This window comes from Saimiri boliviensis, chromosome X, assembly GCF_048565385.1.
Source record: "Saimiri boliviensis isolate mSaiBol1 chromosome X, mSaiBol1.pri, whole genome shotgun sequence".
Lineage (NCBI taxonomy): Eukaryota > Metazoa > Chordata > Mammalia > Primates > Cebidae > Saimiri > Saimiri boliviensis.
This window is the reverse complement of record NC_133470.1, coordinates 6,533,184-6,557,100: the sequence shown is the minus strand read 5'-3', so window position 1 is coordinate 6,557,100 and position 23,917 is coordinate 6,533,184. Positions and strand designations below refer to the sequence as shown.

The 23,917-nt window shown below is 46.6% G+C and overlaps 1 protein-coding gene across 1 annotated transcript in view; it reads left to right on the top strand.

The window, feature by feature from the left end:
• The window catches only part of GPR143 (G protein-coupled receptor 143), a 41,118-nt gene that overhangs the window by 3,609 nt on the left and 13,592 nt on the right, over positions 1-23,917 (top strand). The window contains exons 2-8 of the mRNA XM_003920292.4: positions 831-940; positions 2,530-2,624; positions 13,868-13,960; positions 16,337-16,446; positions 18,465-18,573; positions 21,465-21,582; positions 23,196-23,439. Of these exons, the coding sequence (XP_003920341.2) occupies positions 831-940; positions 2,530-2,624; positions 13,868-13,960; positions 16,337-16,446; positions 18,465-18,573; positions 21,465-21,582; positions 23,196-23,439 (879 nt within the window). The remainder of the gene's footprint in view (positions 1-830; positions 941-2,529; positions 2,625-13,867; positions 13,961-16,336; positions 16,447-18,464; positions 18,574-21,464; positions 21,583-23,195; positions 23,440-23,917) is intronic.

Sequence of the window (23,917 nt, the reverse complement as noted above, 5' to 3'; positions counted from 1 at the left end):
AATGCAGCTGAGAAATACAGGTTGCTAATCACATATTGCAAGTAAACAAACAGACAAAATGGGGATAAGACTGTGGCCAACTTTGGTTTATGTTAAAGTGCCTGTGTTTGCTTTGCTACCATAAGGTTATTTTCTGAGTTTCAGGCCAGGCATGGTGGTTCACGCCTGTAATCCCAGCACTTTGGGAGACTGAGGCGGGTGGATTGCTTGAAGCCAGGAGTTCAAAACCAGCCTGGCCAACATGGTGAAACCCCGACTCTACTAAAAATACAAAAACTAGCCGGGCGTGGTGGCAGGTGCCTGTAATCCCAGCTACTTGGAAAGTTGAGGTAGGAGAATTACTTGAACCTGGGAGGCAGAAGTTATAGTGAGGCGAGATCGTACCACTGTACTCCAGCCTGGGTGACACAGCAAGACTCTGTCTCAAATAAATAAATAAAATAAAAGTAAAAACTGTTGTTTTCTGAGTTTCAGTCTTATTTTTCTCTCTCTGCACACACCAATATGTATTTTTTTCTTACTTTCTTCCTTTTCCTCCTTCTTGTCTTTTTCCCTTCCTCTCTCCCTCCCCCCTTTCTTCCTCCCTCCCCCCTTCTTTCCTCCCTCCCTCCCCTTCCCTTCCTCCCTCCCTCCCTTTCTCCCTCTCTCCCTTCCTTCATTTCTTCATTCCCTCCTTTCCTGCCTTCCGCCCTTCCTCCCTTCCTCCCTCCTCCTTCTTCCTTCCTCTCCCTCCCTATCTCTATTATGTATCTTATCATTTTTACAAAGGCAGAAGTCAGCTGTAGATTTGATTAGGATCAGATACAAAATGATATCCAATTCTCGCTTAGGTATCATGATCCGGTCAACCGTGTGGTTAGGATTCCCAAATTTTGTAGACAGCATCTCGGATGTGAACAGCACGGACATTTGGTCGACTGCTTTCTGTGTGGGGAGTGCGGTAAGTCCACCCCCTCTGCGTGCCCTCTCCTCCCTACTTAGGTTCCTCAGGTTCCTCAGATCGCAGCAGCAGCAAACCCTGAGAGTCTGTTAGAAATGCAGGTTCTGGCAGGGCGCGGTGACTCACGCCTGTAATACCGCTTTGGGAGGCCGAGGCAGGTGGATCACGAGGTCAGGAGTTCAAGACCAGCCTGGCCAAGATGGTGAAACCCTGTCTCTACTAAAAATACAAAAAAACTAGCCCAGCGTGGTGGCACGTGCCTGTAATTTCAGCTACTCAGTAGGCTGAGGCAGGGAATTGCTTGAACTCGGGAGGCGGAGGTTGCAATGAGCCAAGATCATGCCACTGCACTCCTGCCTGGGCGACACAATGAGACTCTATCTCAAAAAAATAAAAATAAAAAACACCATACCTGAGAGTCTGTTAGAAATGCAGGTTTTCAGGCCCTGCCCCACCCTGCTGATCAGAAGCCCAACCCTCTCCAGGGGATGCTGCCCAGGAAACTCAAGTGGTGTTTCTCCCGCCCCTTTCCCCATCCCCTTCACAAATGCATCCTCCGCGTAAATGGAGCCACAAGCAAAACCAGCTGGCGCAGAACCAGTTAGCAATACATTGGATGCGTTTTGTTTAAATACATACTTACGTATATTAAATAGAACATATAAGCCAGGCACTGTAATCCCAGCACTTTGGGAGGCCGAGGCAGGTGGATCACTTGAGCTCAGGAGAGGAGACCAGCCTGGCCAAACTCCGTCTGTACAAAAATACAAAAATTAGCCAGGTGTGGTGGCACGTGTCTGTAGTCCTAGCTACTCAGCAGGCTGAGGCAGAAGAATTGCTTGAACCTGGGAGGCAGAGGTTGCAGTGAGCCGAGATCGCATCACTGCATTCCAGAGTGAAGCTCTGTCTTCAAAGAAAAGAAAAACACCACATAATTGTATATAAACAAATTACTGAAAAAGTGAATAGCTAGCATACATACACAGACACACACATACGCATATCTGTTATGCTCCATCTGCCACGATGCTGCTCAGGTGAGTGATTTGAAGTGCATTCTCTGATGCTGTGTTGCCTGCCCTGTGCTGGAGCAGAACTGTCAGTTTCCTCACTGCCCTGGCCTCAGCGGCTTCCTAACTGCATCTCTGGAGCCTCTGTCTCTGCCTGCGGTGGTGAGGCATCTTGACCTTGTGTCGTTTCTAACACTGGAGTCCCCTTCCTCCAGCTCCTCTTTGGAAGGACTGCCTGAGTCCCTCTTCCTGTACTCATTCTTTCTCAGAACAAGAGCTTCTGTCTAGTTCAAAGCCCCCAGTTTAAACTGCATGTCTTGGAACTCTGCATGTCTTCATCCTCCCTGTGTAGGAGTGGACCAGAAGGCAGAGTTCCTTAGTCAAATGCAAATGCCTACACCCACCCCAGGCCACACCCTCCTTGGTCCCAGGGGCTGTGCCCACTTGTGTCCTGAGAGCTGTCATGTGCTGCTTCCTGACCTCAGAGGAAGCTGGTGTCTGCCCTGCCGTCTCATGGATGGGCTGGGCTTCTTGTACCTGTTTCCAGACATTTTGATGCAGGGTTCTTCTCGATTGCAGATGTGGATCCAGCTGTTGTACAGCGCCTGCTTCTGGTGGCTGTTTTGCTATGCGGTGGATGCGTATTTGGTGATCCGGAGATCGGCAGGACTGAGGTATTCACCGAGGAAACGGGATTTCTGCTCTAGTTCTATTTTAGAGGGACGATTAGAGATGGCACTGAGCATCTAAAAGTATTTTGCAGTGTTGCAGGCATCATCATTCAGAATCTGTCAGCTGGCCCCTCTGCCTAGAAACATCTATGGCAGCTCATAAGAGGCCAAAGGCACATTCAAAATATTAGCCAGGCACAGTGGCTTGTGCCTGTAATCTCAGCTACTTGGAAGGTAGGAAGATTGCATGAGGCCAGGAGTTTGAGACCAGCCTGTGAAACTTAGTGAGAGTCCATCTCCAAAATAACAAAACAAAATCTTGAGGATTTTCAAAACCTTGAAAGGAATTCAATAAATGAAATACTTGGAACTGGACAAATACTGAAACAGAATTGGCATGTATATAAACAATTTTATTGTTTACTTTTTATTTTTAGAGACAGAGTTCTCGCTTTGTCACCCAGGCTGGAGTGCAGTGGTGACAACATGGTTCACTGCAGCCTCAACCTCCCGGGCTCAAACGATTCTTCTACCTCAGCCTCCCAAGTAGCTGGGACTACAGACATGTGCCACCAAACTTAGCTAATTTTATTATTTTTGTAGAGATGGGGTCTTGCTACGTAGCCCAGGCTGGTCTCGAACTTTTGGCTTCAAGTGATCCTGCCTCGGCCTCCCAAAGTGCTGGGATTACCGGCATGAGCCATTGCATAAACAATTTTTAATTATATTTAAAGGTTCAAAGAATGTGTATATTGACACTTCATGCTAAATCTGGAAGCTGACAATGCCAGAGCCGGAGGTGGCTGCTTGGTGGGGAATCACTCTGTGGTTGGTACCTGGGGCACAGGTGCGTTTGAATTGCTGCCCAGTCACTCATGAGCTGTGTAACTGTTGTTGAGTTGTTTAACGTCCCTGGACTTCTGTTTTCTCAGCTGTGAAGTGGTACCCATCACACAAGGTCACTGGGAAGAGTAAATGTGATAATCCATGTACATGGTTAAGAATAGTTCTGGTACGCTGCAGGCTCTTGATGCCTATGAGCTGTCACAGTAGGTGAGATGTGCACGTGTTGAGGAGACAGCCACACAGAGCTGAACTGACATGGAGAAGCTGGATATGTGGCACGCAGGGCTCCAAATCCAGGAAGCATTTGCTCCCACTAAGTTCCTGGTCCACTTGAATCAGGTCCCCTTTGGAGGGAGCCCCTCCTTGCCTGTTTTTTTGTTCTTGTTTTTGTTTAAATACAGCTTTATAGGCCAGGCGCAGTGGCTCACGCCTGTAATCCCAGCACTTCAGGAGGCTGAAGCAGGAGGATTGCTTGAGCCCAGGAGTTTTGAGACCAGCCTGGGAAACATAGTAACTCCCCATCTCTACAAAAAATTTTTTAAAAAAAATATCCAGGCATGGTGGTATGCAACTGTGGTCTCAGCTACTTGGGAGGCTGAGGTGGGAGGATGGCTTGAGCCCAGGAGGTCAAAGCTACAGTGAGCCGTGATCATGTCACTGTACTCCAGCCTGGGCGATAGAGTGAGATCCTGTCTCGAGAAATAATACAAACAAAAAGCCCCCAGCTTTATAAAGGTCCCCTGTTTAAAGCCCAAAATCCAGTGGTTTTTAGTATATTCACAGAATTGCATAACCATCACGGCATTGATTTCATACCATTTTAATCATCCGCTCTACACATCTGTGCTGTTTATTAGTCACTCCTCACTGCCCCCTCCCCACAGCCCCTGGCAGCCACTTATCTACTTTCTGTCTCTGTGGAGCTGCATATTCTGGACATTTCATAGCAATGGAATTATACAGTACAGACCTTTTGTGTCTGGGTTTTGAAACTTGGTGTAATACCTCCACACTTTAGCCGCGCTATCGCGTGTGTCTGTGCTTCATTCCTGTTATAGTCTGAATGTTTCTTCCCCCCGCAAAATTCCTATGTTGAAATTCTAACACCCAAGGTGATAGCATCAGGAGGTGGGGCCTTTGGGAGGTTATTAGGTCACAGGTGAGTTCAGTGCCCTTGTAAAAGGGGCCCCAGAGAGCTCCCTTGCCCCTTCTACCCTGTGGGGACACAGCCAAAAGGTGCTGTCTATAAACCAGGAAGCGGGACCTCACCACACACCACATCTGCCATGCTTTGATCTTCGACTCCCAGCCTCCAGAGCTGTTAGCAATAATTGTTGTTGGTAATCCACCTAGTGTGTGATATTTTGTTTATAGCAGCCTAAATAGACTGAAACAATCCCTTTTCATTGCTAAATAATATTCCAGTGTAAGGCTGTACTACATTTTGTTTATCCATTTATCAACTGATGGACATTTGGTGCGCTTCCATTGTTTTGACTACTAGGAATAATGCTGCAAAGTAAGTGTTTGTGTGGACATACATTTTCATCACATATTCCTGAGTAAATATCTGGGTGTGTAATTGCTGAGCCATGTGCTAACTCTAGGTATAACCTTGTAAGAAACTGTTAAACTGCTTTCCAAGGTGGCTGCACCATTTTACATTTTAGCAGTAATGTGAGAGTTGCAGTTTATCCAGATCCTTATCAACAGTTGTTATTATCTGTTTTAATGTTAGCCATCCTAGTGTGTGTGAATTGGTAACTCCTCATGGTTTTGTTTTCACTGATGACTAATGATGCTAAGCATCTTTTCATATCTGTTCACCTCCTTTGCCCATTATTTCATTGGCCTATTTGGTTATTTATTATTGAGTTGTAGGAGTTCTTTACATATTCTAGATACAAGTAGGATATTACATATATGATTCACAAATAGTTTCTCCCATTCTGTGGGTTGTCTTTACACCTACTTGATGCACAGGTGTGCAAAGCTTTTGAAGCACAAAAGTTTTTCATTCTGATGAAGTCCAATTTTTCTATATATTTTTTATTTCTTATGCTTTTGTTGTCATATCTAAGAAATCATTACCTAACCCAAGGTTACAAAGATTTAGACCTATGTTTTCTTATGGGTTGAGTGCTTAAATTTGGGTCCACTTAGAATTGATTGTTGTGCACAGGTGACTAAGGGGTCCATCTTCATTATTTTGCATGTGGATATCCAGTTTTCCCAGCATCACTTATTGAATAAATTTACTTTTAAAGCCAGTATCAGAAATAAAATAGACCATATGTAGGCTAGAGAATATATTGGGTAATACCAGTAGATTCCCTGCTGTAAAATCACTGACATTCCTTCTTTAGATCACATCATTAACTTTGGTCTCTCTGGCCTGAAGCTTAGTGCTTACTTCATTTTTATGCGTGTTCCTTCCATCTTTTTACCTTAACTCCCAATGTCTTACACATCTGTACCAAACTGAGATATGCCTGGTTCTGAAAATTCTCCAAAGAAGATAGTCAGGGTCAGAGCCAGCCAACTGATATATCAGTGAAGATTTATTTTAGTGACATAAAATACATATAATAATAGTGACTTACAAGCTAGGGGTTTCTGTTTCATGCTAATGATGCCCAGAGGTAGGCACTCCAGGACACTTGTAATGGACATCGGGTTTCTTTGATTTTCCTGCATCATCATTCTATTGTTTGGCTTCCATCCTCAAAGTGTCATGGCCCAATATAGCTGCTGGTGCTCCAGTCATCACACCTGCATTCTGGGCATCAGGAAGCTGGAAAAGAGCAATGCAAAAAAGGCCTGTTCTCACCGAGCCAGCTTTAAGTAGCATCCTGGGAGTTTCACACAATGCCAGTTGCCTACTATCGGCCAGAATTTAGTTTCTTTCTTTCTTTCTTTTTTTCTTTTTTCCTGAGATGGAATTTCACTCTTGTTGCCCAGGCTGGAGTGCAATGGCACAATCTCGGCTCATTGCAACCTCCACCTCCTGGGTTCAAGCAATTCTTCTGCCTCAGCCTCCTGAGTAGCTGGGACTACAGGTGCCTGCCACGACGCCCAGCTATTTTTGTATTTTTAGTAGAGACAGGATTTCAACATGTTAGTCAGGTTGGTCTTGAACTCCTGACCTCAGGTGATCCACCTGCCTCAGCCTCCCAAAGTGTTGGGATTACAGGTGTGAGCCACTTCACCTGGCCAGGACTTAGTTTCATGCCACACTTAGCTGCTAAAAGAGGTAGGAAACAGACTCTGTGGGCCGAGCATGCAGCTGCCCTCGTGACATCCAGGTTATGTTACTGAGGGAAAAAGGAAATATGGCTTTGAGTAGGCAATTAGCACTGTGATGAAGCCTTGGCCCTGAAGCTCTCTCGATTGACATGTCTCTGTTTGAGCATCCCTCACTCAGTGTCGGAGAGATTGGAGGTCTGACAACTGGAAGTCTTATAGATGCCAGTTATGTGGAGAAGAGATATCTCGGGGTGATGGAAGGAAGTTGGGAGAAGAGTAGTGCCCCCTGTTGCCACAGGAGGATGCATTACTTCACCCCCACCCACGGTGGGGACATGGGGGAAAGGGGATGGGGTCCTATGGGGCAGTCTGAGAACTGTCTGGACCCAGAGGACAGACAGGGCCCTTAGAAGCTGGGACAGGCAATCATGAAGCCCTCCTCACCCCAAGGACTATGTTTGGGAGTTCCTTTGGAGCTCAGTGATCAGAAGGCAGGATGTTGCGGGTGCTGGAGCCTAAATTCTAAAGGATGCTGGGCAGAGTGTGGCTTCCGGCACCTGCCATCACCCAGAAGGTGAGCGTCTGAGGATGTGACACATCCGGATGCCTCCCAGAGGCCAGAGCAAGGGCAGGTTTCCAGGACTGGGACGACCATCTGTCTAGAGTGAAGTTGGTGCTCCCATAGAAGAGGAACGGGTCGATGGCAGAGAAAGCCAGTGCTTTCTCATGAATCTGATGGTAAACAAAAGAAAGGGAAAGAAAGAAAGGAAAAGAAAAAAGGAAAAAAAGAAGAGAAAAGAGAGAAGGCACTGCTATAGCCCCGGAGACCAAGCCCCCACCTCCCACCTGGCAGAAGTCCTGCTCCCCGGAGCCTGCCTGCCTGTGAGGTCTCGGAGGGGATGCTGAGAGTGTGGCTTCAACAGCCTCTGTGGCTCCCCTTTCAGAGCCAGCTTGTTTCCAGAGCTGTGGGTGGGGTTGATTTTGCAAGTGGCCTTTAAGAGACTGCCACTGGTGGGTCTGGGGGTCTCCTGAAAATTCTAGGGCAGAGGGCCCAGCTTTGTTTGCAGGGATGGCTGGATTAAACTCCACATTCCCGTCTAGATCCTTTCAGGACTTAGCTATTTTCTTTGGCACGGGAATATTTTTTCTTTTAATCCTAATCCTAAGAAATGTCATTAAGACAGATTTAAAGTTAAAACCTAAACCACTGCTCTGGTTCAAGGTGTGGGATATACAGAAGGCACTTGGAATCCTGGAGCAGGTCTTGAATGGAAGTCACTTCTTTGCTGTAGGAAAGCGGAAGTGTGAGAGGAAACGGGGTCCGGGGGGACCTTTGCACACCTGGGCACGGAAACTGACTGGAGCGTGGGCAAAGGACCGAGGGTCTTCAGCCCATGGTGGGTGCAGGCTTCTCCTGATCTGTTGTGGATTGGAGTTCAGAATTCTGCCCTGGTGTGGGTTTCAGATGGCATCAGTTATTCATGTAGCATCAGTTATTCATGTGACTGCTGTCTGCATGGCCTGGCCCATCCTACCAGACAATTTGGGGGCCAGGAGCCAATGCCCAGGCTCTGGCGATCTCTGGCCCTGGACTTGCCCAGCTCCACCCTGGCCCACCCTCTCCCACCTCCGTAGAGGCCAGCCCCAGGTCAGGGTCTGGAATGCAGAGATTCTGCACTCTCCAACACCCAGCCCTTTGCAGAAAGCCTCTCCATTAGTTATCTAATGGAGATTCTTATCACACTTAGTCTCACACAAAGCCTCTGGTTCCTGGCCCACATTGCTGAGACACACCCCCAACCCTTGCCTGCTCCCAGCCCAGCCAGGCCAGGGAAGGGCCACTCTAGGAACCAGTCACAGTGTGGGAGGCAAAATATGCTGGAAATGTTTCTTTTCCTCCGGAAGCTCACTGGACTTGTTTCTTTCCTCTTGTCTCATTGTAGAAGGGCGTCCTTTCTCATTCAGATGCCTTTGTTGACACAGCCAATCTTCCAAGTTAAAGTCCTCCTGGGGTGGGGAGTATGATATTTGCCAGGGATCTGGTAGAGTTTGGAGTGACAGCTGAGCATCCCATGGAGCCCCAGCCCTCCACCCCACCTCTTCTCATCAGACAGGAGAGGCAAACCCAAGACTGGACAGCTCCAGTCAGCTCTGCAGAGCCTCCATCTTCAGTCTTCCTGAGGCATCTGGAAGGCGGTGGCCTCAACTCCTCGGGGAAACGGGGTGGGGTGTATGGAAGTACAAAAATGAAAGATGAAAGCTAGAGGCTGTGCAAGAATGCCAGCTGTGCAGGGAATGGGCAGTGGGGAGGCAGAAGGTAAGCCCCCTGCTCTCCTCTCTGGGAGCATGTAGTAGCCGCTGGTTCTGTACAGACAGCCGTCCCCGGTGGGACTGAGCATTCAGACTTGGCTACTGGGTACACAGGTGACTCCCGGAGGGCGTGGGGATAGGAGCTCCTTGCTTATTGGGTGAGCTGGATATTCAGGAGGCATAAGACCTCTCGCTGGAGGAGCTGGGAGGGCCCACACAGTTGAGGAGGAGCCCCCGGTTCATGTCCTCCTGTTGGGAAACCCCAGGCAGGAAAGAGAGCAAACCACGCACGCCCAAGCAGGGCCCCTCCTCCCTTTCTGCCAGCTTCACAAGAACTTTGTAGTCCCAGCCATTGGCTGATTTCTTCTCTAAGCTATCTCCTCATCTTCTATAACTGGGTTTATTTTTTTCAGATTCTGTTTTTTTTTTTTTCAAGTTTGTTTGTTTGTTTGTTGGTTGGTCTGTTTTGAGATGGAGTTTTGCTCTTGTTGCCCAGGCTGGAGTGCAGTGGTGCGATCTTGGCTTACTGCAACCTCTGCCTCCCGGGTTCAAGTGATTCTCCCATCTCAGCCTCAGAGTAGCTGGGACTACAGGTGCCTACCACCAAACCCAGCTAATTTTTGCATTTTTAGTAGAGATGGGGTTTTACCATGTTGACAAGGCTGGTCTCGAACTCCTGACCTCAGGTGATCTACCCACCTCAGCCTCTCAAAGTGCTGGGATTACAGGCATGAGCCACCACACCTGGCCTTTTTCAAGCTTTAAGGTTTATCTTGTTGCAAAATATATATATATATATATATATATATATATATATATATATATATATAATTTTTTTTTTTTGAGAAAATGAAAGCCCTCCAGTAGATTCTTACCAGACATAGATTTAAAGTGATATGGCTCTGTGGCCCACAGAGGCTTTTGTGATCCAGACCTCAACACACGGCCCTCCCTCCATCCTTTCCCACACTCTCTGCTCCAGCCACATCTGGCTCCCAGCTTCTGGAAGGAGCCTGTATTTCTTTTCTTTTTTTCCTTTTTTTAATAGATAGGATCTCATTCTGTCACCCAGGCTAGAGGACAGTGGCATGATCATAGCACACTGCAGCCTTTAACTCCTGGGCTCAAGCAATCCTCCCGCCTCAGCCTCCCAAGTAGCTGGGGCTACAGGTGCATACCCCAGGCCAGGCTGCAATCCACATTCCTTCACTTGTGGCCTTTTCCTCCATCTTCAAAGCCAGCAATGGTGGGTTACATCCTTCTCAAACTCCCTTCTCTCTGGTCCTCTGCAGCTGATAGTCTCTGCTTTTCTGGATTTTGGCAGTTACATTGGGCCAACCCAAATAACCCAGATGACCTCCTTATCTCAGACATCCTTAACTTCATCACACCTGCAAAGTCTCTTTTGCCATATAAGGGAACATATTCACAGGTTCCAGAGATTAGGACAGAAACATGTTTAGGGAAACTTATTTAGGCTATCACGAGTGTTTGTCCGCTTATAAACATAGTCTCTGCCAGGCATGTTGGCTCATGTCTATAATCCTAGCATTTTGGAAGGCTGAGATGGGAGGATTGCTTGAGACCAGGAGTTCAAGACCAGCCTGGGCAACATCGCAAGACTCCATCTCTACTAAAAATAAAATTTAAAAAATTGGCTGGTCATGGTGGTAAGCGCTTATAGTCCTAGCTACTTCAGAGGCTGAGGCAAGCTTGAGCCCAGGAGTTTGAAGTTACTATGAGCTATCATTGTGCCACTGCACACTAGTCTGGGTGACAGAGGGAAACCCTGCCTCTTAACAACAACAAATGTAGTCTCATGTCTTAGATTAATCACAGCTACGAGCCTGACTTCATGTAAAATCTTCTCCATCCAGCTGTGGGCACAGGCTGGGACATCACAATTCTTTATGTCATCTCTCAAGATGCTCACCCCTATGTGGACAGGGACTCTGTTTCCTGTGCCTAGAACAGGCCTGATCTTTGCTCAGTAAACATTCAGCTCTCCATGCAGAAACGCACAGCATTGGGCTGGGCATGGTGGCTCACAACTATAATCCCAGCACTTTGGAAGGCTGAGGTGGGCAGATCACTTGAGGTCAGGAGTTCAAGACCAGCCTGGCCAACATGGTGAAACCCTATCTCTACTAAAGACATAAAAATTAGGCAGGTATGGTGGTGTGTGCCTATAAAAAAAGAAACGTATAACTCACAGTTCTGCAGGCTGGGAGTTCAAGAAGAAGGTGTGGCAGATTCAGCGTCCAGCGACAACACACTTCCTAGCTTATAGACAGTGCCTTCTTGCCATGTCCTCACACAGTAGAAGGCGTGAGGGCACTGTCTGAGGTCCCTTTTATAAGGGCTCTAATCCCACTCACAAGGCTCCACCCTCATGACCTCATAACCTCCCAAAGGCCCCACCTCCTAATACCATCCCCTAGAAGAGTAGGATTTTAACATGATTTTGAGGAGGGACACAAAAGTTGAGACCATAGCCAATGAGAACAGAAAAACGCCATCAGAGGGTGTACTGTTGGTGGAACTTACTATTCCATGGTCTTACCGAGATGAGCTCTGTTTAGATCAAGTCTCAAAAACAGCAGCCACTCTCACTAGGATGGCTATAATCAAAATTATAAAATAGGCTTGGCAAAGATATGGAGAAGTTAGAACCCTTGAACATTGCTGGTAGGAATATAAAATGATACCGCTGCTGTGGAAAACAGTTCAGTGGTTCCTCAAAAACTTGAAGATAGAAATACCATCTGACAGCCAGCCATGGTGGCTTGTGCCTATAATTCTAGTGCCTTGGGAGGCCAAGGCAGATAGATCACTTGAGGTCAGGGGTTTGAGACCAGCCTGGCCAACCCCATCTCTACTGAAAATACAAAAATTAGCCAGGTGTGGTGGCAGGCACCTGTAATCCCAGTTGCTCAGGAGGCTGAGGCAGGAGAATTGTTTGAACCCGGGAGGCAGAGATTGCACCACTATAATCCAGCCTGGGCAACAGAGCAAGACTCCATCTTGGGGGGAAAAAAAAAAAAAACCATCTGACCCAGCAATTCCACTTCTACATATACACCTCAAAGAACTGAAAACAGGAACCCAGCCAGGTGCAATGGCTCATGCCTGCAATCCCAGCACTTTGGGAAGCCAAGGTGGGAGGATCACTTGAGGCCAGGAGTTTGAGACCAGCCTGGGCAATAGAGTGAGACCTACCTCTACAAAAAACCAAAGATTAGCTGGCATGGTGGTGCATGCCTGTGGTCCCAGCTACTTGGGAGGCTGAGGTGGGAGGATCACTTATACCTAGGAATTGGAGGCTGCGGTGAGCTATGATTCCACCACTGCACTCCAGCCTGGGCAACAGAGCGAGACTCTATCTCAAAACAAAACAAAACAGGAACTCAAACAACTACTGGTACATAACACATGTTCATAGCAGCACTACTCACAGCAGACAAATAGTGGAAACAACCTAAATGTCCATTGATGGGTGAATCTCAGCCCATGCATACAATGGAATGGTATTCAGCCAGAAAAAGGAAAGAAAGGGCCATCCTGGTGGCTCACACCTGTAATCCCAGCACTTTGGGAGGCTGAGGCGGGTAGATCACTTGAGCTGAAGAGTTCAAGACCAGCCTGGCAACATAGTGTAACCCCATCTCCACAAAAAACACAAAGCATGGTGGCATGTGGCATGTGCCTGTGGTCCTAGCTACTCAGGAAGCTGAGGTGGGAGGATTGCTTGAGCTCAGGAGACGGTTGCAGTGAGCTGAGATTGCACCACTGCACTCCAGTCTGGATGACAGAGCAAGACCCTGTCCCCCAACCCCCACAAAAAGAGGAAGGAAATGTGGGAGCAGTGCTCATGCCTCTAATCCCAGCAATTTGGGAGGCTAAGGTGGGAGGATTGCTTGAGGCCAGGAATTCAAGACCAGTTTGGGCAACGTAGCGAGATTCTGCCTCAAAAAAATATTAAAAGAAAGAAAGGAATGATGCTACAACATCAGTGAACCTGGAAAGCATTATGCTGAGTGAAGGAAGGCAGGCACAAAAGGCCACATAACATATACTTCCATTTACATGAAGTATCCAGAACATGCAAATCCAGAGAGACAGAAACTAGATTAGTGGTTGCTAGGGGCTAGGGGGTGGGCAAAGGAGAGTGACCAGTTGTATTAGTCTGTTCTCATGTTGCTGTGAAGAACTGCCCAAGATTGGGTAATTTATAAAGGAAAGAGATTTAATTGACTCACAGTTCAACATGGCTCGAGAGGCCTCAGGGAACTTACAATCATGGCAGAAGGCCAAAGGGAAGCAGGGCACCTTGTTCGAAATGCGGCTGAGCGATGGGGGAAATGCCCCTTATAAAACCGTCAGATCTCGTAAGAACTCACTATCAGGAGAACGGCGTGGGAGAAACTACCCCCATGATACAGTTACCTCCATCTAGTCTATCCCTTGGGATTATGGAGATTACAATTTTAGATAAGATTTGGGTGGGGATATAAAGCCTAACCGTATCACCAATTAATGGATATGGGGTCTCCTTTTGGAATGATGAAAACATTTTGGGAGGAGACAGTGGTGATGGCTGCAGAGCACTGTGAATGTACCAAATGCCACTGAATTGTTTACTTTAAAATAGTTCATTTAATGTGATGTGAATTTCACCTCAATGGAAAACAACCAACCACCCTCAGCAGCATGGAGAAGCTCTGCCGGGGCCTTCCTCTATGTACATTTTCCTGACCATTCCAGAGTGCAGGAGCTGGCCTGGCAGTTCCAGGCAGGCCTCTGTGCCCCACTGAGCTGTGGCTACTGTTGTGCTTGTCCCCTAGCACCATCCTGCTGTACCACATCATGGCGTGGGGTCTGGCCACCCTGCTCTGCATGGAGGGAGCCGCCATGCTCTACTACCCTTCCGTGTCCAGGTAAGCTGGGACTCCAGTGCCCCAGGCAGCCCCATCCTTAGCTCAACATGTGTTCTCTTGCAGGGAATGCCTGAGCCCTGACCCACAGAGTGGACACCTTGGAGGTTAGGCCATTGTCTCAGGGCCATGTGAGGCCATGCTCATGGCCCAGCCCCAGAGGGCTGACTACAATAGCTAGGAGAATGCCCCTGGAGTCATCCTCCCTGCCTCTGCCTTTCTCATGTGTGTGCGTGGGTGCCCATGCACACAAGCATGTACACAAAGCTTCCGCATATTCCCCTCCATGTAAGTTGCATGCACAGTTTTAGGTGTATCCCCAGCCCCCATATTGGTACAGTTTCCTCATGCTTACTTTTACGTTTTTGGTCTTCAAGCTTCCTCTGGATGAGCAGGTAAGCTTAACATTCTAGGAATGAGTGTAGGATAAGAGGCCAAAGGGAGCGCTGGGCAGGGCCCATTCTCTAGCTTTGCTTCCTACGCTTTCTCAGTTCTCTTCCATCCTGCACACAGAGGGAGATGTGGCCGCTGGAACTGTCTCAGGCATTTCCTCAAGTTTACATTCCTGTCTGTGCAACTCTTAGTTGCAAAGCCAAGGTCTTTCCAAGGATATATACTCTAACTTCCAATGGGAAACAGAAGTGGACAGTGTCTGTGTCTGTGATTTTATACCAGGGATCAACACGGTGTAGGCCTCAGGACAAATCCAGCCTTCTTCTGTTTTTGTAAATAAAGTTTTATTGGAATAGAGTCACACTCATTTCTTTACGCACTATGACTGCTTTTGCACTGCAACATCAGTGTTGAGTAGTTGCCTCAGAGACCACGGTGTGAAAATATTTACTGTCTGTTCCTTCACAGAAAAAAATCTACAGAAAAAAATTGGTGTAGATCATTTCTCCCCCTCTTTTCCGGCTTCTTGTAGCTGCTCAGTTAGACGTCTCCAAATTGGTGTTGCCTTGTCAATCATGAATACAAGCAGGAAGCTCAGTATGTAGATCCATCCGTACAGCTTGTTTTCCTGGGTAACTTTAAAAGGACAGATGCAGTGTCAGCAGCTGTTATAACGAAATGCACTTAGTTGGAAAGGGAGTTTCTGTTGCTCTCCCTTGCCTGTGGGACCCTGGAGACTCCTGGCAAAGTTGCATCTGAGCCTGAGGGCGCCATTGCTGCAGGGCGCACAGGGAGCCCTGAGGTGCTCCCAGGGTCTTTGGGAGCTGCTCCTTTTAAGCCTCTTATCCTCAATCATCATTTCATTTTCACATCACCTGACCCAGGGCACTTGGCATTCTTCATGCTCACAGTCTCACTCTCTTGTTATTTCCTTTCTGTCTTTGCGTCGGAGTCACTTCTCTTTCTCCTCGTTTCTCTTTCTCCTTGCAAGCCTTTCCAGATCGAATTTAGCCTCTAGAGCTGAAGATAAAACAGCCTGTTAAAAGAAGGTGGCAGCGTTGAGAGGTGGTATAGTAATCCTTCTTATGGCAAGAGGAGATGAGTGTTGCATTTTTCCTATCTGATTTTATTTTTTACATTTTCTGCCTATTTCCCCTCTGGTTTGACCATTCTGTGAACATTAAGGGTGCTTTAATTTATTTTTGTCATTTCCCCTTCCATGGCCATGAGGCTGTTTGGTCAGCTGCTTTTCGCCTCCCTCTTTGGTTGAGCCGGAGCAGACCTCCCTCCCCTTTGCCTTCAGTTTCCTTTTCCTCCATGCCATTTTGCTTCTCTCCTACATTAAGCATTTCCCAGCTGAGAGTTGTTACCTTGGTAACATACATGTGTGGGGCCCTCCATCACACTCTATGGTGACCAATGATTCCTGTGACCCCTCAGTAGAAATCTTTGTCCTTTTCCCTGACAAGAATCTCTGAAACTATTGTTATCCATAACCATAGGAACACATTTCCTCTGAAATATTCAGCTGGTGTATTTTGAGTTGTTCAAGCCCAGGGACCGGATCTTATTCATGTTATTGCCCAAAACCGCGTAGTAAGTACTCAAAACCTAACTACTTAATGGAGTACCTTGGTTTCTACTTGAATTGCATTTTTTCCTTGAGACCCAATGCAGGGAATCCCTCATCTCAGTGTGTTTTCCTTTCCGATCCTTTCTCAGCAGTAAACTTTAAAAGCTTCCTCCAGTGGAATGCCTTAGGGATCCTGCCATTTATGAGACAGAAGCATGGTTGATCTCCCTTACTCTCCTGCAATTTACTGCTTGTTCCAGACATGAGAAATGACTCACACTTCCTTTGGGCAGTCAGAAGCAGATTTATGCATTTCCCTTTTCATTCTCATCCTCTTATCTTGACTTCCAGATAAGTAGATGTCTTTTAGCCAAAGCTTTGCTTTTAAGAATGACTTGGTTTTCCTCTCTCAGGTGTGAGCGGGGTCTGGACCACGCCATCCCCCACTATGTCACCATGTACCTGCCCCTGCTGCTGGTTCTCGTGGCCAACCCCATCCTGTTCCAAAAGACAGTGACTGCAGGTAAATTCTAGGGCATTTAGTGGGTACACGGCCACTGGGAGCAGCCCTATGCCTTGGGCTCAGACGGTGACACATGTTGTCCTGGAATTATCCAGGGCAGTTGACCTCATTTGTCATCCCCCAGAGATATCAGCAGAACACAGCTGCAGAAAGTGAGCAAGTTCAGTAAATGACAGTGTGCAGGCCTTTGCACAAGTTGTGTGCCATCGTTTGTTAGCTCAGTGCCAGGACTAGTTGACTCTTCACTTCCGTGCTGGGCTCTTCTTGGATCGGCCACAGGAGTGCCCTTTGATGATTGTGGAGGTAGGAGAGGAACAGAAGGAGAAGAGAGGGGAGGGGGAAGGGACTGAAGGAAAAGAGAGAGGAGGGGGAAGGGACTGAGTGCTAACTGAGGTGGCTCCAGTCCCATAATGCACTTGGCTGACGTTTTTTCTCAGACAGGCAGGAAACAGGAAGTGGAGCACAGGAAATGAGTCAAGGTCAATGGTTAGAAAAGGATAAGAGGAGTGAAGTCGTCGACAGCATGTCTGGGAAAGACTTCTAGGCTGGGGCTGGGGACCTGCAGTTCAGCCCCTACTTTACCCTCAAGGACGTGTGTCCTGGAGTGAGCCTCCCGCCTCCTCAGACTGCCAGGGATCTCTCAAGGGCAGAATGGGAATAAGGAAATTTGCCTTAACTGAGAGGTCTTTTTAGGATCACTTGTTAATTGTCGAACTTTTAAAAAACGTTGTTCAGAGTACTCTATCACTGGTAATAGGAAATTATTGTGGTTCTTTGGACCAGTCTCTTCATATCCCCTTTTTTTTTCTTTTTATTGAGATGGAGTCTTGCTCTGTCACCCAGGCTAGAGTGCAGTGGCGTGATGTTGGCTCACTGCAATGCCTATGTTCAAGCGATTCTCATGTCTCAGCCTCCTGGGTAGCTGGGACTACAGATGTGTGACACCATGCCCGGCTAATTCTTTTGTATTTTTAGTAGAAACAGAGTTTCACCATGTTGGCCAGGCTGGTCTCGAACTCTTGACTTCAGGTGATCCACCTGCTTCCCAAAGTGCTGGGATTATAGGCATGAGCCACCATGCCCAGAACATATCTACATTTAAATATAGTGTGTTAAATATAGCATTTTAAAACAAAATCTCATAAAAAATAGTGATTTGAGCTCATAAAACACGTGGAAATGACTTATAGAAAAAAGACTGAAAAGAAATACACTAAGATGTTAACAGTGGTTATCTCTGGGAGGAGGGACCATGGTCATTCATACTTCTCTAAACTTCTAAATGTTTTCTAACGTGTCTATAAAATTCAAAATTTTTTTAATACTTTAACAAGTGTGGACTATTTTTATTTTTAGTTGTTTGAGATGGAGTTTCACTCTTTTGCCCAGGCTGGAGTAAAGTGGTGCAATCTTGGCTCACTGCAACCTCTGCCTCCTGGGTTCAAGTGATTCTCCTGCCTCAGCTTCCCGTAGCTGGGATTATAGGCACTCACCACTACACCAGGCTAATTTTTGTATTTTTAGTAGAGATAGGGTTTCGCCATGTCGGCCAGGCTGGTCTCGAACTCCTGACCTCAAATGATCCACCCACCTTGACCTCCCAAGTGCTGAGATTACAGGCTCGAGCTACTGTACCCAGTCAAAATTGGGAGTTTAGTCCATACTGATGTACCAGCATTAATTTCATAATTGTGAATAACATCCCCATGTTTGCATAAGATGCTAATATTGAAGGGAATCTGGGTAAAGGGTAGGGGTATACAGGGACTCTCTGTGCCATCTTTGCAAATTTTATGTAAATCTAAAATTATTTCAAAATAAAAGTTTAAAAATATATATCTTCCTTAGGGTCTATGAGGACTCCAACCTGCAATTGTGAGGAATGAATGTCAGTGACTTGCTTTGCTTCCTGCCCCTCTGGCTTTGCTTGTGGGCTCACATCTGCTTCCATTGCCTTCTCTGTCACTCAGTAAACATGAATAATAAACACTGCGTGTAGTTCTTTCTGTTCTTCACAGTGGCCTCTTTACTGAAAGGAAGACAAGGCATTTACACAGAGAACGAGAGAAGGATGGGAGCCATGATCAAGATCCGGTTTTTCAAAATAATGCTGGTTTTAATTATTTGGTAACCTTTCTTCTGTATATACGTATAGTCATTGCTAGTGGGAAGGGCTATGGAAACAACTTGCCATGTTGCATGCATGAGCAGAAGTTCCAAAGGGAAGAGACTTTGGGAAGGAGATCTTTGAGACTGTGCTAGGTACCCTTTGAGGAAAGGCACAGAGGACAGGGGAACAAGAAATTCATGAATTTCTGGAAAAACATTCAAAGCGACTCAAATTATATATAAAGCCCTTAGAACACAAATGCCCAAATCTAGTTTTGAAATGTCCCAACCATGTGCATTGCTGGAGTTAACCAAAACAAAGGGGCTGGGTTTTTGTTTTTTTTTTTTTTTTTTTTTTTTCTTTTGAGACAGGATCTTTCTCTGTCACCCAGGCTCCCAGGCTGGAGTGCAGTGGCACAATCACAGCTCACTGCAGCCTTGACTTTTAGGGCTCAAGTGATCTTCTCACTTGATCTTCTCACCTCAGCCTCCTAAGTATTCTCACTCTGTTGCCCAGGCTGGAGTGCAATGGCGTGATCTTGGCTCGCTGCAACCTCTGCCTCTTGGGTGCAAGTGATTCTCCTGCCTCAGCCTCCCGAGTAGCTGGGATTACAGGTGTGTGCCACTATGCCCAGCTAATTTTTGTATGCTTAGTAGAGTTGAGGTTTCCCCATTTTGGCCAGGCTGATCTCAAACTCCTGACCTCAAGTGATCCACCTGCCTTGGCCTCCCAAAGTGCTGGGATTACACGTTTGAGCCACTGCACCCAGCCCGAATTGTTTATATTTTTTTTGTAGAGGTGGGGTCTCGCTTTGTTGCCCAAGCTGGTCTTGAACTCCTGGGCTCAGTGGATTCTCCTGCCTCAACCTCTCAAAGTGCTGGGGTTACAGGCATGAGCCACTACACTCAGCCAGTCATGCTTTATAAATTCACCCATTTGCCTCACTCTTGACACCAGAATTCCTGTATCTGACTGAGGGGCAAGGGCACATCTTTGGTCAAGAAGGTTGGAGAAGAGGCTGAGCAGTTTGTCTTTCCTCATTTTTCCCCACCACTGGTATCCTGTCCAAACCTTTCAGGTGGATGCTTTGAAAATAGGCCTGTAACCAATGCAAGAAAAAAAAAAAAAGATTGAAATCAGAACATACTGCACTGTGGCGAATCTACCTTGCAGGACAGGGCAAGTAGTTGTAGAAATTCCATTTGACCCAGCAATCCCATTACTGGGTATATATCCAAAGGATTATAAATCGTTCTACTATAAGGACATGTGCACACGAATGTTCATTGCAGCACTGTTTACAATAGCAAAGACCTGGAACCAACCCAAATGCCCATTGATGATAGACTGGACAGGGAAAATGTGGCATATATACACCATGGAATACTATGCAGCCATCAAAAACGATGAGTTCACGTCCTTTGTAGGGACATGGATGAAACTGGAAACCATCATTCTCAGCAAACTGACACAAGAACAGAAAATCAAACACCGCATGTTCTCACTCATAGGGGGGTGTTGAACAATGAGAACACATGGACACAGGGAGGGGAGCACTACACACTGGGGTCCGTTGGGGGGAAATAGGGGAGGGACAGTGGGGGGTGGGGAATTGGGGAGAGAGAGCATGGGGAGAAATGCCAGATATAGGTGATAGGAAGGCAGCAAATCACGCTGCCATGTGTGTATCTATGCAACAATCTTGCATGTTCTTCACATGTACCCCAAAACCTAAAATGCAATTAAAAAAAAATTCACCTGTGCTGGTTGTGGCAGCTCACGCCTGCAATCTCAGCACTTTGGTAGTTGGAGGCAGGCGTATTCCTTGAGGCCAGGAGTTCAAAACTATCCTGGGCAATTTAGTGAGACACCACTTAGCAACAACAACAAAAATCAGCCAGGTATGGTGGCACATGCCTGCAGTCCCAGCTACTCAGGAGGCTGAGGCAGGAGGATCACTCGAGCCTAGGAGTTCAAGGCTACAGGGAGCTATGATCATGCCACTGCTCTCCAGCCTGTGTGACAGAGCAAAACCTTGAGTCTAAAAAATAATAGTAATCATAAATCACCCGATATGAGCTTTGTTAGGACACCTTTTTTGGAGATATAGAAATCATCTCCTACTAAAAATACACTCAGCTCAACATTTCATATTTCACTGAGCCACCTAAAGGAACATTGAAAAATTCTAACATAAAATGTCAAGAAAAAATAGGTTTGATCTCCACCAAAACTGTGAGTTGCTCTTCAAACAAAGAATGAATTCTGGGTTATTTGATGCAGTGCTAGAATCTTACACCCAGATGTGGTATTGAGTGTTGCTGCTGAAAGGATTTGCTGATCTGCGCTTTAGACTGAGAAAACAAATTCTATTTTTTAAATTAAATTCTTAGTGTGCTGGCTCCCCTTACTGTGCTGGTTCCTCTTAGTTTCATTTCATTTCTTTTTTTTTCTTCTTCTTCTTCTTTTTGAGACAGGGTCTCACTTTGTCCCTCAGGCTGGAGTGCAGTGGTACATTCATAGCCCACTGCAGCCTCAATCTCTTGGGCTCAAGCGATCCTCCCACCCCAGGCTCCCAAGTAGCTGGGACTACAGGTGCACACCACAACATCTGGTCAATTTTTTTATTATTATTTTTAGTAGAGACGAATTTCACTGTGTTGCCCAGGCTGGTCTCAAACTTTTGGGCTCAAGCAATCCTCCTGCCTCAGTCTCCCGAAGTGCTGGGATTACAGGCAGAAGCCACCACACCCCACCCTCCTAGTTTCTTACTGCAGAAGTGGTCATGTCTGTACCGAGAGCTAGTACTTTTAGGTCTTGGTAGAAATTCTTCTTTGACCCACCCCAGCATTTGAAAATGAGTTTCATTGCATCTTCTCTTTACTTGCTGCCATTTTCTTTCCAACAGTTGGTTGTCGAATATCATCAATGAAAGCCTTTTATTCTATCTTGAGATGCAAACAGATATCAATGGAGGTTCTTTGAAACCTGTCAGAACTGCAGCCAAGACCACATGGTTTATTATGGTAGGTCAATCTTTATTTTATTCGAATTAGTTAATTATTTAATTAATTTATTTGTTTTAGAGATGTCTCACTCTGTCACCCAGGCTGGAAAGCAGTGGCACGATCATAGCTCACTGCAGTCTCAAACTCCCGGGCTAAAGCAATCCTCTGTCTCAGCCTCCTGAGTAACTGGGACTACAGGCATATGCCACCACACTGGGCAATGTAGGGAGACCCCATCTCTCTTTTTTTTTTAATTACCTAGATTTAACATTTTCTGTTTGAAAAAAGTCAGAAGAAAAAGAAGCAGTCAGAAGTACAATATATTGTATTTAAATACAGGAGAAGTTAAATAGGCTCCTGGCCTTAGTGTGCTGGCTGGGTGTTTTGTTTGTTGTTGGGATCGTTATTAAATGCTTCACCTCTGGTCAATCAGTTTGGCATAGTGTATCAAAGCTCCTGGCAGTCTCACGATATCAGAGCATGGATCTTGAAGGACCGTTTCAGACTATGAAAAAGCCACACAGATGAAGATATTCCTGGTAGCACTATCCTTCATAATTGTAAAGCATTATGGGCAACCCAAATTTCAAAAAAAAAAAAAAAAAAAAAAGAGATGGTTAAGTAAATCATGGTCTTTCATCTTGATGGAATATTACTCAGATGTTAAAAATGATGATTATGAAATCTCTGGTATTAACTGGAAAATATAATATATACAATTATACCGATTACAACTACAGAAAAACATGATTATCTTTTCTTCAAGGGGGAAACAATGAAAAGCAAAGAAATAAAACAGAAAAACATACGTGTATGGAAAGGTATTGGCGGACATACAGGAAGTGGTGGTGGGGTAGAGGCACTATGGACAGACCACACCAGCGCTCTCTTCTCTCACCTTTATAAGAAGAAATGCACATGTGTTGTTGGCAGGGAGATACATACTCTCTGTTCTACACAGAATCCGTATTTGTATCGCTTTTGAAATGGGGAAAGTCTCATTCACAAAGACTTTCAAATGGAACCAACACTGGCCCTTCCGTCCCTGCATGTGGTTTGGAGCTTGGCTGGGTTCCTCTGGTGAACTTTATATGTCCTCAGCAAACACGAGTGGAAGGATGTTTCCCAGACTCTGCCTGAGCCTCGGGAACCTTTATCATATCAAGTGCTCCCTTGGCAGCACAGGGTGGCAAACTGTGGAGAACAGGAGCCCCCAGGCTGCGGGAGGAGCTGGCTGTTCAGTCCTTGCACCACGGTGCTCCCTCCCCTCCTCTCCCACTCCTGGCCTCTTCTCCTCCCCCACCCTCCCCTCTCTCTTTCTCCTTCTCCTGCCCTCCCTCCTCTCTCATCCTCTGTCCCTTCTCTTCCCTTCTCTCCTCCAGCTCCTCCTGCCCCCTCCTCTCCCCACCCCCACTATTTTCAGACACTCTTGAGTGTACAGCACCTACTGTGCCCAATCTTCGTCTTGCCCCAAATCAACCCACCAACCAGCCACCAGCCAACCCATGGTCACTTCCAAGCCAGGCCAGCCCTGTGGGCATGCTGAGGGGAGTGCCGCTCTGTGACAGCCCAGGGCTCTGACTCCTGCTGTGCTGCACTGACTGCCCTGTGTCTTTCTGTCCTCTCCCCAGGGAATCCTGAATCCAGCCCAGGGATTTCTCTTGTCTTTGGCCTTCTATGGCTGGACAGGATGCAGCCTGGGTTTTCAGTCTTCCAGGAAGGAGATCCAGTGGGAATCACTGACCACCTCAGCTGCTGAGGGGGCTTACCCATCCCTAGCGGACTCCCTCGTGCCCCATGAAAATCCTGCTTCCAGGAAGGTGTCTCGTGTAGGTGGGCAGACTTCTGACGAAGCCCTGAGCATGCTGTCTGAAGGTAATGCCCTGTCTGTCACAGCAGGTAGACTTTGGGCCCCAGGGTTCCCCTTAAAAAGCCTTGGAGGATTCTTTGTCCTGGGGTCTGTCATGTGTGTGGTGGGTATTTAGCAGCACCCCTCATGTGGACTCAGTAGCTGCCAGTTGCAACCCCCACCAACTGTGACAACCAATACTCCTTCCAGACATTGACAAATGTCTCCTGGGGGGCCACAGTAGCCCCCAGTTCACAACCAGTATCTCAGAATCGTTAGGCTTGGATCTAAAAATGCATTTTTCCCCCCAGATGTTGTCTTAGCTAAAGGCACACACACACAAAACCAAAGACAAACACCATACAACCCCATGTGGGAGGTACCAAAATAATGTTGAAATTTGCAGTAAGAAAAATAATATGCAAAAAGATGTTTAGAAATGGCTTATTTTCTTTTCCATTCCTACGATTCAAATACATTGAAGGGGGGTCAAGGCGGGTGGAT